General features: G+C 41.0%; 2 protein-coding genes across 3 annotated transcripts in view; one reads left to right on the forward strand and one right to left on the reverse strand.

The window, feature by feature from the left end:
- LOC126347975 (calponin homology domain-containing protein DDB_G0272472-like) overlaps positions 1 to 8,398 on the reverse strand; it is a 129,503-nt gene extending 121,105 nt beyond the window's left edge. The window contains exon 1 of one of the 2 annotated variants that reach the window (XM_050002316.1): positions 8,213 to 8,398. The gene's annotated coding sequence lies outside the window, so the exon portion shown is untranslated. The remainder of the gene's footprint in view (positions 1 to 8,212) is intronic. The other variant, XM_050002317.1, reaches the window with a different exon arrangement.
- A 206-nt stretch (positions 8,399 to 8,604) lies between these two features.
- Positions 8,605 to 13,689, forward strand: part of LOC126347959 (bifunctional glutamate/proline--tRNA ligase) — a 205,291-nt gene continuing 200,206 nt past the window's right edge. Inside the window, exon 1 of the mRNA XM_050002314.1 lies at positions 8,605 to 8,905. Within this exon, the coding sequence (XP_049858271.1) occupies positions 8,860 to 8,905 (46 nt within the window). The 5' untranslated portion in view covers positions 8,605 to 8,859. The remainder of the gene's footprint in view (positions 8,906 to 13,689) is intronic.

Consider the following 13,689-nt stretch of genomic DNA (forward strand, 5'->3'; position numbering starts at 1 on the left):
TGACCTGTACCAAACAGGACTGTAAGGGGTTATTGAACATATACAGAGAAGGGCAGCACAAATGGTCACTGGTTTGACCAACAGGAGGGTGTCACTGAGATGTTGAAACAGCTGAATTGGCAGACTCTTGAAGAGCAACAGGAACAAGGTGTAAAGATGGTGGAAGAAACCCATTACACCACCAGAAATACATGCAAACAGTTTAGTCAGTGGAAAAGCAGAAGCCATTGTCGATGCTCCCTGAATAAAGACGGCTCAGACATCATTGAAGACGCCATTCAAGGAGACAAGTCTGTGGCGAATTGCAATTGATCGTAAAGTGTCGATGAAAAGAGAGCTGGATATGCCTGGCAAGAGACAGACCACAACAGGGATAATGGCTATAGCAAGGAGGACAACACTCAGGATTGAGCCTTGGGGCACCCTGTCCTCCTGGTCAAAAGTGTTCGACAAGGCCCAACTCAGAAGTATCTTCAACGAACTGCTGAAGGGAACAGGGCAGGCAAACACAGAAGCCCAAAAAGCATGAATTACGGAGGATACCAGTTCTCCAGCAGGTGGCATAGCCTTTCTCCAAATCAATAAATATGGCCACAGTCCAGTATTTCCATGAAAAACAGTTCATGACATAGGTTGACAAGATGGTCAACTGCAGAATGGCACATTCGAAATCAACACTGTGCAGTGGTTAGTGGATTGTGTGACGAGTCATGCATGAATCATACATCACCTTGCAAACTCAGCTACTGACAAATTGGAGGTAGCAAAAAGGAATACATTTGTCCTTACAGGGCTTAGGTATGGGTATGACAGTGGCTTCACTCCAGCATCTGGGAAATGTGCCATCTTCCCAAACATGATAGTACGTTTGAAGGAGAAAGTGCTTGTACACAAGAGAAAGGTGCTGCAACATCTGAATGTGACCATCAACCAATCCTGGAGTGGAAGATCGGATTAAGTGAGAGCATGATCCAGCTCCCTAAGAGTAAAGGTGGCATTTTAACATTCACGAGTCTGTGGAAAAAAGGGTATCAGCCAAGCTTCCTACAATCATTTTCTAGAGAGAAAGGTGGGATGATAGTGTGTAGAGTGTGAAATCTCTGCAAAACAGCGGCTTAAGGTGTTTGAGACAGCAATAGGATCCACAATGACTTTTCTGCTACAAGTCAGGCAGGAAATCGGGGAATGGACCTTGGGTCCCAGAGAGCTAACAGAAGTTGCCTGTACACAACAAAAGAGGTAGTGAAACTGTTAAAAGAACGAGTAAATAAAATCCAGATACCTTCTTTGTTATCGGGGGGAGTGGAACAACAATGCGAATGAAACTGTTTGTAACTAATAAAATTTGCCATCATAGAATGACGGTTAAAAACACAGAGAGCACTTCTCCGCGCACAAATCACACTGCAGTATGTCTCAATCGACCAGGGGACTGGAAAACGGCATGGTAAAAATGGAGTACAAGGTGTTCGTCGAAGATTGCCAGGGAAGAGAAAGCCTCCAATCAACCTTATAAATCTGCAAATAGGTTCACACATAGGTGACGTAGTAGACGGATATAACATGGGAAATTGTCGCCTGAGTACGTGTCAGAGAGAACAGACCACTCCAGACAATGGGCAAGTGCAATACGAGAGGCCCAAATGGACACAAGTGTGCATGGAGTCAGAAAGGAATGTGGGTGCTCCAGTGTTAAGACAGACTAGGTTGAGTTGATTGAGGTCAGCCAAGAGGTTCAGACAGGTTCTGGAAGAGCCCCAAAGGGGATGGTCTGCATTAGTCACCAAGCAGTGAAAAGGAATGAGGTGCCCTGGTGACACTGAATGACAGGGGGATGTAGACTTGCAAAGAGAAAGCTAAAGTATGGAAGGATAGTGTGGACTACAACAGCTTGCAGCAGAGTGCTCAATGAAAAGGTTTGGCTATGAACATAATCCAAGATGAGAAGTATTACTCCCTCACGAGATAGAATGGCGCCCTTGGGTGGGGAAGGTCAAAGTGGACCCGAAGGAAATGCAAGAGGGCAGAGCGGTCGCAAGGACGCAATTTTATTCCGTGGAGGCAGAAAACAAGCAGACACTGTAATTCCAAGAGCAGCCATAATTCCAACTGATGGATTTAATGCTGTGAATGTTTTACCGGATAAGAGCCATAACGGTATACGAGGAAGTGGTATCAAAAGAAGGCAGGTGCTGAGTGCCGGTCTTTGAAGATTCATTGCTACAGGAAGCTGAGGCTAGAACATGCTGATCCATGAAATTTACAGAGGTGTCAGCATTCTGACTGGGCGCTCTTGCAGATCCCAGGGCAGAAAAATGGTAGGTGGTGCACTCTGACAAAATGGAGATTGGTTGGGTGAGAGTATCACATGGTGGCACCATTGAATAGGATCTCTGAATTGAGGAAGGTGTTTGCTGGCTGGAGGGATGTAAAAAGTTCTCGTTTCCTTTTGTCCTTTCCAGACTGCCAGTTGTGTAGCAGGTGATTTCACTGCCAGAGGCAGAGACTTAATGGCTTGTTGCACAACAGGAGGAGGAGGAAATGGGGATGCTACCATGATTCTGGGCAATTTTACAACTGCAGTGCTGAACTGGAGGTTGCAAGTCTGCACGGCCATGTCCTTCATGGAGCAAGGTATAGCAAAAAAGGTACTATAATGCCGAATGGTAAAATGCAGGATTTTTTACTCCCAACAACTTGCAAGCAGCAGTGTAAGGCACTTTTTCCTTCACCCGGATCTCCCGGATAGCCCATTCATCTCGGTACACGGGATGCTCACACGATGAGGCAGCATTGCTGCCATTACAATTGATGCCACGGGGGGGAGGGGGGGGGGAGAGGGATGGGGATGGGGGGGGGGGGGGAGGAGGGCAGTTGCCCTCGTGAGCTCCCTACCACAAGTAACACATTTGGCCGTGTTTTTACAGGACATGTGAATTTGGTTGTAAAGTTGACAATGGTAGCAATGCATCAGGTGGGAATGTAACGACGGACTGTGATAACTTCACAGCCCACTTTGATTTTCAATAGAAACATTACTCGATCAAACGTGAGAGAAAAAGTGCGCGTAGGCATTAAGGTTGCATCAGCTGTTTTATTAACCGATGGAGTGTAGTGACACCCTGATCAGAGGTAAGTTTGGATATCTCCCTTAGTTAGAGCGTCAAGCATCAAGTATAAATAACACCACACGAAGAATACAGCGTTCAATGGGATTCCAGATAAACGGATAGCTGTGGAGGAGCAAAACTGTAAGCAGCTGTAGGCCTTGAATATCACAATTGGCCTCCAGAAGCAAAGCCCCATTACATGAACGAGTGGAGGATTTCACAGGATCTGCAATAGCTTCAACACCTTTCTGAATAATAATCGGATTAACCATAGCACAAGACTGATCTTGTTCAGTATGTGATACCACGAGGAACCAAGATGCAACTGGGAGAATCTTTAATCTTTAGCCTCAATATGTTTACATTTAGTAGACGTAGGCTGAGATGGTGATTGGGTCATTTCCAAAAAATCCCCTTATCAAATAGTGCTAACGGAATAACTGTGGTGATGAGAAAATCAGCTGGGAAGAAGGTGTTATGTCCTGTACAGACGTGATACACTATATGCTATAATAAAATGATATGGGTTGTCATGAAGAGGAGAGAAGAAACATGACTTTACTTCACAGGAAAGAAGAGGAAGCATGACGTCGGCACCAATGATGCCTGTCACTTGGGTTCCGAAACGATCCTCAGTTCGTACAGACAGCTGGCGGATTTGGTGAAGACCACTGGCCTCGCGTGTAGGGTGCAAGCAGAGCTCTCCATTTGCAGCATCATTTCCAGAGTGGATCGGTGTCCTTTGGTTTGGAGCCGAGTGGAGGGTCTCAATCAGAGGCTTCATTGACTCTGTGACGGTCCTGGCTGCAGATTTCTAGATTTGTGCTATTGGGTGGAGAATTGTAGGACGCCCCTAGATAGGTCAGGAGTGCACTACACGAAGGAAGCGGCTACTCGGGTAGCACAGTACTTGTGGTGTGCACATGTATTTTTTTTTGCCTAGGCAGTAGTGCGAGACATCCTGATGAACACTCACCAGTCGATGTGCAAGCAGGGAAATCGGGACACACTCTGTGTAAAGAAACTTCAGCTATCAAGATATTAGCAGTAAATTTTCAGAGTGTTCGGAATAAAGTTCCTGAATTTACTGCCCTCCACGGAGCGTGTGGCACGCAAATTACTCTCGAGACTGAGACCTGGTTGAACCCTGAGATAGGAAGTTCTGAAATATTTAGTAAGGGTTGGAACATGTATCGGAAAGACAGATTAGACACCGTAGGAGATGATGTCTTCATTGCAGTTGACAAAAATTTTGTGTCTACTGAGGTCGAAGTAGAGTGTGATTGTGAAGTTATCTGGACACATTTAACAGGGCTAGGGGAAATGACGTTAATTGTGGGGTGTTATCACCGGCAACCAGTTTACACTGTGACAGTTCTAGAATCATTCAAAGGGTGTCTACATTTTGTATCACAGAAGTACCCGATTAATGTTATATTAGTCGGAGGCGACTTCAACCTACCTAGTATAGACTGGGATGTCTAACGTGGCACAGACAATCTGTCGTGTGAATTAATTTTGAACACATTTTCCGAAAACTGTCTTGAGCAGCTAAATTGACAGCATACACATAATGGAAATATTTTAGATATGGCAATCACGAAAAGACCAGACCTCATTGACGATGTCAGTGAGGAGACAGGGATTAGTTATCATGATGTTGTCATTAAGACTATGGTTACGAAAGTTAAAAAGTTGGTCAAGAAGGCTAGCAGAGTATTCTTACTAGAAAGAGCAGATAAGCAGTTATTAGCATCCCACTTAGAAAATGAATCCACTTAATTCACTTCCGGTACGATAGACGTGGAAGAATTATGGACAAATTTTAAACACATTGTAAATCACGCATTGGAAAAGCATGTGCCGAAAAAGGGGGTTATGGACGGAAAAGACCCACCGTGGTTTAACAGCGCAATTCATAAAATGCTCAGGAAACAAAGGCAGTTGCACTCACGATACATGAAAGATCGGGAGAATGAGGACAGGCAAAAGTTAGTAGACATTAGTGCTGCTGCAAAAATAGCGATAGGCGAAGAATTCAACCACTAGCACCATCATACCTTAGCAAAAGATCTTGATGAAAACCCAAGGAAATTCTGGTCTTACGTAAAATCGGTAAGCGGGTCGAGGGCTTCCATCCAGTCACTCACTGATCAGTCTGACCTAGCAATGGAATACATCAAAAAAAAGCTTAAATTTTAAAATTAGCATATGAGAAATCTTTCACGCACGAGGATTGTACAAACATAGCGCCGCTTGAGTCTCATACAGATTCCCGTATGGAGGACATAGCGATAGACATCCCTGGGGTTGTGAAAATAAATAATCGCCAGGTCCTGGTCGGTTTCCAGTTCGGTTTTACAGAGAATACTCTAATGCATTGGCTCCTTACTTAGCTTGCATTTATCGCGAATCTCTTGCCCAACATAAAGTCCCAAGCGACTGGAAAAAAGTGCAGGTGACTCCTGTATATAAGAAGGGTAGAAGGACGGATCCTCAAAATTACAGACCAATGTCCTTAATATCGGTTTGTTGCAGGATTCTGGAGCATATGGGATTGGTTCCAAATATGTGAGTGGCTCGAAGACTTCTTAAGTAATAGAACCCAGTATGTTGTCCTCGGTGAGTGTTCATCAGTGGTGAGGGTATCATCTGGAGTGCCCCAGGGAAGTGTGGTAGGTCTGCTGTTGTTTTCTATCTACATAAATGATCTTACGGATAGGGTGGATAGCAATGTGCGACTGTTTGGTGATGATGCTCTGGTGCACGGGAAGGTGTCTTCATTGAGTAACTGTAGGAGGATACGAGATGACTTGGACAGGATTTGTGATTGGTGCAAAGAATGGCAGCTAACTCTAAATATAGATAAATGTAAATTAATGCATATGAATAGGAACAAGAATCCTGTAATGTTTGAATACTCCATTAGTAGTGTAGCACTCGACACAGTCACATCGAATAAATATTTGGGCATTACATTGCAGAGCAATATGAAGTGGGACAAGCATGTAATGCAAGTTGTGGGGAAGGCGTATAGTCGTCTTGAGTTCATAGGTAGAATTTTGGGAAGATGTGGTTCATCTGTAAAGGAGACCGCTTATAAAACACTAACACGACCTACTCTTCAGTACTACTCGAGCGTTTGGGATTCCTATCAGGTCGGATTGAGAGAGGACATAGAAGCTATTCAGAGGCAGGCTGCTAGATTTGTTACTGGTAGGTTTGATCATCATGCGAGTGTTACGGAAATGCTTCAGGAACTCGGGTGAGAGTCTCTAGAGGAAAGGAGGCGCTCTTTTCGTGAATCGCTACTGAGGAAATTTAGAGAACCAGCATTTGCGGCTGACCGCGGTGCCATTTTAATGCCGCCATACATTTCGCAGAAAGATCACAAAAATAAGTTGTGAGAGATTAGGGCTCGTACAGAGGCATATAGGCAGTCATTTTTCCCTCATTCTGTTTGGGAGTGGAACAGGGAGATAAGATGCTAGTTGTGGTACGAGGTACCCTCCGCCACGCACCGTATGGTGGATTGCGGAGTATGTATGTAGATGTAACTATAACTGGGATGTCAATGGATTCATTGTAGGGGGATACAGACACACAGTCATGCAAAATACTTTTAAACATGTTTTCTGAAAATTGTATTGAGCAGCTAGATCGGCAGCCCCAATGCAGTGGAAATATCATACATGTTGTAGCTACAAACAGGCTAGACCTCACTGACAATGTCAGTATAGACACAGGGATTAGCAATCTTGATGCCATTATAGAAACATTAATTACGAAAGTTAATAAATCAGTCAAGAAGGCTAGGAGTGTGTTTCACTAGATAGAGCAAGTAAGTAGTTATTAGCATCTCACTTAGACAGTGAATTGGCATCACTTAGTTCCAGTAAGATGGATGTACACGAATTGTGGGCAATGTTTAGACAGACTGGTAATCACGGTAAGCAGAGTTACATGCCTAGGAAGTAGATAAAGAATAGATGGTTTAATAACAAAATCCAACAGATGCTGAGGAAGTAGAGGCTGATGCACTCTGAGTTCAAAAGGGAATGCACAAATGACAAGCAAAGATTAGTAAGATTTCTGCCTCTCTGAAAAGATTTATGGACGAAGCACATGACAACTACCACCATCACACATTAGCAAAAGATCTGGCAGGGAAGTAGGGAAAATTTTAGTCTTGTGTAAAATCGCTAAGGAGTCCAAGGCTTCTATTCAACCACTTGGCCAGTTCGGTGTGGCAGTTGAAGATAGCAAAACAAAAGCTGAAGTTTTAAATTTCACATTCAACAAATCATTCACACAGGAAAATCATACAAAAATACCAGCTTACTGGTAACTAATCCTTTTCCCTTCCTTTAGCACATATCACTGGCCTACTCTAAGCTGCCTGCTACTAACTCAAATTTCAATCAACAAAAAATAACTTCCGATTCGTCGTAAGAGGTAAATAGGAAAAGGGTGCCTGAAAATCTGAAATAACCTTCTCTTCGACAAAGAAGTCATTAAAGCCAGTATAACTACTTACTCATAAGTACCTCTTTTGCTAAATTTATCATTCCATTTGGGTCTAGGTGGTAGTACATGAACTCAACCCATATATTTGAGTAGTTAACAGAATAAAATAGGCTATAAACCATTATTTTATTTTTAAATCACTAGCGTATGTCATTTTCACTTTCTACTAAATCTTTACTAATAGTCACCAACATGCAGGCTGAAACTTTTGCTTTTTTATTTACCTACATATTACGAAACATTCCATATGACACAAGCACTACAGAAAAACATCCAATGAATTCTGCTTTTGCAAGGCAAAACAAATACATTTTTTTTTTATTTTATCAGTTAGTTCAGTCATAAAACATTTTCAGCTTTCCTATTGAACCTTAGCATAACGGAAAATACAACGAACTGAGTTACAGGAATTTCTGCAACTTTAAAGTAGGTGTTTTAGGACTTAACGCTATATTAATAACATCCCCAACAAAGAAACTGTTGACACTCAAATAAACATAACGCTTAAGTTTCGAGCTTTCACAATTCATCCCTAGTAACTACAACACTACGACAATATTTTGAACTATGCTTACTAGTGTTAGCTCCGAGACTTCCGCTGGTTTAGTATACAAGCTTCTTTAGCGTTTGATAAACAAAAAAAACTAAGTACAAAACTCATCAACTTCGTAACGCTCACACATATCCTAAAAACTTAAAATCTCATAACCGCCACACAACTTCAACTAACCAATCGGAGACGACTTAGGCAAAGTATTCATGAGTGAAAGATATAAGACCCACTATTTACGCTTAAAGAGAAACTCTGTGTTTCACTTTCAACGGCATGTTCCGAATTTTAAAAAAAGCATTATGTTTTGACCAATTTTGTAACACTTTCATGTGAAATTTGCAGAAAATAAATATTAAATATATACGATTGTATATACTCAAAAGGGACATGCTGGCCTTTCCTATACACTTCACAGTAATTTGCTGAGTATAGGTGTAGATGTTAACTCTTCTTAGTAATATATCATGCGACGTACCTTAAAGTTTTATATTTCTACGTTTCTTTAGTAGAAAGCGCTTGCCTCAATTATTAGGTTTTTATTCTAACGTCCTTGCTCGGCTATAATCGCAACGGCGTTATCGTTGGATTGTTTGTCGTCGTAATTGTGTGGGTGTGCAGTGTGCACGTGTGCTTGGCTTGGTGTGAAGTAAGGAATTGTTTGTTGTGAAAATGACTGTGAAGGTTTTCATCGCAAGTGCAGACAAACCTCCGATATGTAAGAAAGCTTTATTTATTTTTACTGGCAATGTTGACTCTTGTATTGTTGATTTTGCTGGACGAGGAATACACGGTACACTGTTTTGTCTGTCGTAAGCAGTAGATGTCATTAATGCAACAGCAGAAATGGAATTCTTTTTGCCACAGAAACTCGCAACAAAAATGTGATCTCCAGTTAGCTTTCTCGCAAAATTCTGGACTATGCAAAGTACTTCCGTTGGACATATTCGACAGTGATCATGAACGGAAAATAGTGCAATTTGGACTTAACGTAGGGAAGTATGTAAGTGGAGTACTGACACGCGTTATTAGTATCGCGCACTAGACCTAATAGTAACAGGGATATTAAACATAATAGCACTACACGACGTGGCCAGTCACACACCCTTCTGTGGCGTACAGAATACAAATATTGTTGTAAAGATATCGAACGGTATGATTAACAAGACCTACTGTGCCTTGCCACTGCACTCCCTTCGCAAGAGCATTGGAAAGCAAGCTAATGCTAATTGGCGTTAAGATGCCCTGCATGCAAAATTGCTATTACAGACCGAATTTGTTTATTGGATAAACAAATTCGTAGAAGTTACATAGGGATTCCCTTTCCACGTTCGTAATTTATGTACAGTATATTATTATGTATTTGTTTTTATTCATTCAATGTTCATCTCTCAGTGATATTGGAATTTCGCGGCTCAGATGGTAGAGCACTTGCCTGCGGAAGGCAAAGGTCCCGAGTTCGAGTCTCGGTCAGGCACACATTTTTAATCTGCCAGGAAGTTTCACATCAGCGCACACTCCGCTGCAGAGTGAAAATCTCATTCTGGCTTTACTGTGCTGTCTGTCAGACATTCTATGTGATGTACCCAGTGATAAAAAATTTTAGTTGCAACATTGTGCACCAGTTTTTTGTGGTTAAGACAACCTTATGTGGAATAATGAATATTATTTTTCGTTCTGGTATTGTATACTTGGGAAGGCAGGGGAACCAGATCTGTCATTGACTATATAACAACAGATCAGGAAAGCTGTGAGGGACACACATGTATTCAGGGGATTCTTTGATGACACTGATCATTATTTAATCTGCAGTGAAATTGGGATTGTGAGGTCGAAAGTGCAGGAGGTCAGGTCCATATGTAGGAGGATAAGAGTGGAGAAACTTCAGGATAAGGAAATCGGGCACAAGTACATAACAGCAATCTCAGAAAGGTACCAGGTAGTTGAATGTAGTCAATTACAGTCATTGGAAAAGGAATGGACAAGGTACAGGGACACAGTACTAGAAATGGCTAAAGAATATCTTGGAACAGTAGTGTGTAAAAGCAGGAAGAAGCAAACAGCTTGGTGGAATGACACAGTCAAGGCAGCCTGTAAAAGGAAAAAGAAGGCGTATCAAAAATGGCTACATACTAGAACTCAGGTAGACAGAGAAAGTTATGTTGAAGAAAGAAACAAAGCCAAACAGATAATTGCAGCATCCAAGAAGAAATCTTGGGAAGACTTTGGAAACAGGTTGGAGACTATGGGTCAAGCTGCTGGAAAAATATTCTGGAGTGTAATTAGCAGTCTTCGAAAGGGAGGTAAGAAGGAAATTACAAGTATTTTGGACAGGTCAGGAAAACTGCCGGTGAATCCTGTGGATGCCTTGGGCAGATGGAGGGAATATTTTGAAGAGTTGCTCAATGTAGGTGAAAATACAATCAGTAATGTTTCAGATTTCGAGGTAGAATGGGATAGGAATGATGGCGGAAATAGGATCACATTTGAGGAAGTGGAGAAAATGATCAGTAGATTGCAGTGCAATAAAGCAGCTGAGGTGGATGAAATTAAGTCGGAACTCATCAAATACAGTGGAATGTCAGGTCTTAAATGGCTACACAGGATAATTGAAATGGCCTGGGAGTTGGGACAGGTTCCATCAGACAGGACAAAAGCAGTAACCACACCAATCTTTAAACATGGGAACAGAAAAGATTGTAACTACTACAGAGGTATCTCTTTAATCAGCGTTGTGGGTAAAATCTTCTCAGTTATTGTTGAAAGGAAAGTGCGAGTATTAGTTGAGGATCAACTGGATGAAAATCAGTGTGGGTTTAGGCCTCTTAGAGGTTATCAGGACCAGATCTTTATCTTACGCCAAATAATGGAGAAGTGTTATGAGTGGAACAGGGAATTGTATCTATGCTTTATAGATCTAGAAAAGGCATACGACCGGGTTCCTAGGAGGACGTTATTGTCTGTTCTACGAGATTATGGAATAGGAGGCAAACATTTGCAAGCAATTAAAGGTCTTTACATGGATAGTCAGGCAGCAGTTAGAGTTGACGGTAAATTGAGTTCATGGTTCAGAGTAGTTTCAGGGGTAAGACAAGGCTGCAACCTGTCGCCACTGTTGTTCATATTATTTATGGATCATATGTTGAAAACAATAGACTGGCTGGGTGAGATTAAAATATGTGAACACAAAGTAAGCAGTCTTGTATATGCGGATGACTTAGTTGTGATGGCAGATTCGATTTAAAGTTTGCAGAGTAATATTTCAGAGCTAGATCAGAAATGTAAGGACTATGGTATGAAGATTAGCATCTCCAAAACGAAAGTAATGTCAGAGGGAAAGAAATATAAACGGATTGAGTGCCAAATAGGAGGAAGAAAGGTAGAACAGGTGGACGGTTTCAAGTACTTAGGATGCGTATTCTCACAGGATGGCAACGTAGTGAAAGAACTGGAAGCGAGGTGTAGCAAAGCTAATGCAGTGAGCGCTCAGCTACGATCTACTCTCTTCTGCAAGAAGGAAGTCAGTACCAAGACTAAGCTGTCTGTGCACCGTTCAATCTTTCGACCAACTTTGTTGTATGGGAGCGAAAGCTGGGTGGATTCAGGTTACCTTATCAACAAGGTTGAGGTTACGGATATGGAAGTAGCTAGGATGATTGCAGGTACTAGTAGATGGGAACAATGGAAGGAGGGTGTCCACAATGGTGAGATCAAAGAAAAACTGGGAATGAACTCTATAGATGTAGCCGTCAGGGCGAACAGGCTTAGATGGTGGGGTCATGTTACACGCCTGTGAGAAGCAAGGTTACCCAAAAGACTCATGGGTTCAGCAGTAGAGGGATAGGATTCGGTTAAGAATGATTTTTAAGTAATAGGTTTAACATCAGAAGAGGCACCAATGTTAGCACTGAATAGGGGATCGTGGAGGAATTTTATAAGGGGGCTATGCTCCAGACTGAACGCTGAAAGGCATAATCAGTCTTAGATGATGGTGATGGTATTGTAATTATGTGCATCATTGTTCTTTTTAAACTGCAGTGGCTTATTTACAAAAGACAACATCAGGGAATAAATATACTGTGAATCAGTAATCAGAATGCCCAACTACTTAAGCAGATGTCTGCAAGATAGTCATGGGTGGACACTACATATTAGCTGGATGTAAGGTCCGCCAGTTATGCAAAACACCATTTTTCCAAGTTCCCAAGCATGTTTCAGCACCTCTGTGCCATCATCAGTGGGTTTTTATTTAACCTGTAATGTGAATATTTTTGCTAAATGATTACAAAATTATGTGGATATTTAGTTCAAACAATAATTCGTTTCTTTTTGTTTGTAGGGATATTCCATGTAAAGTAGGGCACACTTACAATATTCAAAAGTTTAAAATTTGGTGCTTTTTTTTTTTTTTTTTTTTTTTTTTTTTTTTTTTTTTTTTTTGAAAAAGTTGGACTTTTTATTTTACCCTAAGGCAACAATGGTTTGTGGTGCATCATTGCTTTCTCTCCATAATTTTTAGCAATTTTTATAACTCCATATGTTTTTCATGTGATGAGAGCATGACTTATTGTAGATTTTGGACCTTCATTTCAACTAATTGGCAGTTAAGAACTAGCATATCATTATTTATATTACTGTTACATACCGTAATGTATTCCATAAAGAGTATTAAACAGAATTAAGTAAATTATAGGTTGGGGTAAATAATACAACAGCATGTACTTTCATGTAACATGAGTCCCATTCATGTAATTGAGTTTTGATACCAAGAGAGATATTAGATATACCTTTATCATGTTCAGTAATTTGCTTCTTAGTGTGAATGTCTTCATTAATATCACTACTAAAAATTTCCCAACTTCAATCAGTACTGTAAAAACAGAAAATTAAATGAGTAATGCGAGACGTAATCTGAGTCATGGTTGTATTATTTTAAGATTAGAAGAAGAGAATACCCTTAGCAGAAGCAGACAGACAAACTAGGAGGAGGGAAAAGTTAATGACTGAAGGAAAATATGAAGAATTTAAGAAGCGGTTAGAAAAAGGCAGCAGAAGCAGAAACAAAAGTTTCTACCATTGAGCCAACATAAGCAAGGACTGTTATTACAAGAAAGAAGAGCTAAAAACAGGGAGAGAGTTAAAAAACATAGGCAACATAAGATGCAAGATAAGAAACCTAGTAAAGCAAGTTTGTTACTGTATAAGTCACATAGTGCTCTAGATAAAGCCATGGCTTGAGTGCTGCAATTGCTTGCTTAGCAACTTACTATCAACTATACCTGAAAATGTGAAAGACGTTTCAATGTGGTCAGAGGGACCTGCCTCACAATTCAAAAACAAATGTATTACTACTGCTGAATCTTAGTTTCAATCATTTCATAATGTGGAAATATATTGGAACTTATTTGCTACATCCCATGGTAAAGGAGATGTATATTCAATTGGTGCAGTTGCGGAACAGCTAGTGGGGAATGAGTCGAAAAGCGAAAATTTATAGTAAGT

The sequence above is a fragment of the Schistocerca gregaria genome, chromosome 1 (genome assembly GCF_023897955.1).
Source record: "Schistocerca gregaria isolate iqSchGreg1 chromosome 1, iqSchGreg1.2, whole genome shotgun sequence".
Lineage (NCBI taxonomy): Eukaryota > Metazoa > Arthropoda > Insecta > Orthoptera > Acrididae > Schistocerca > Schistocerca gregaria.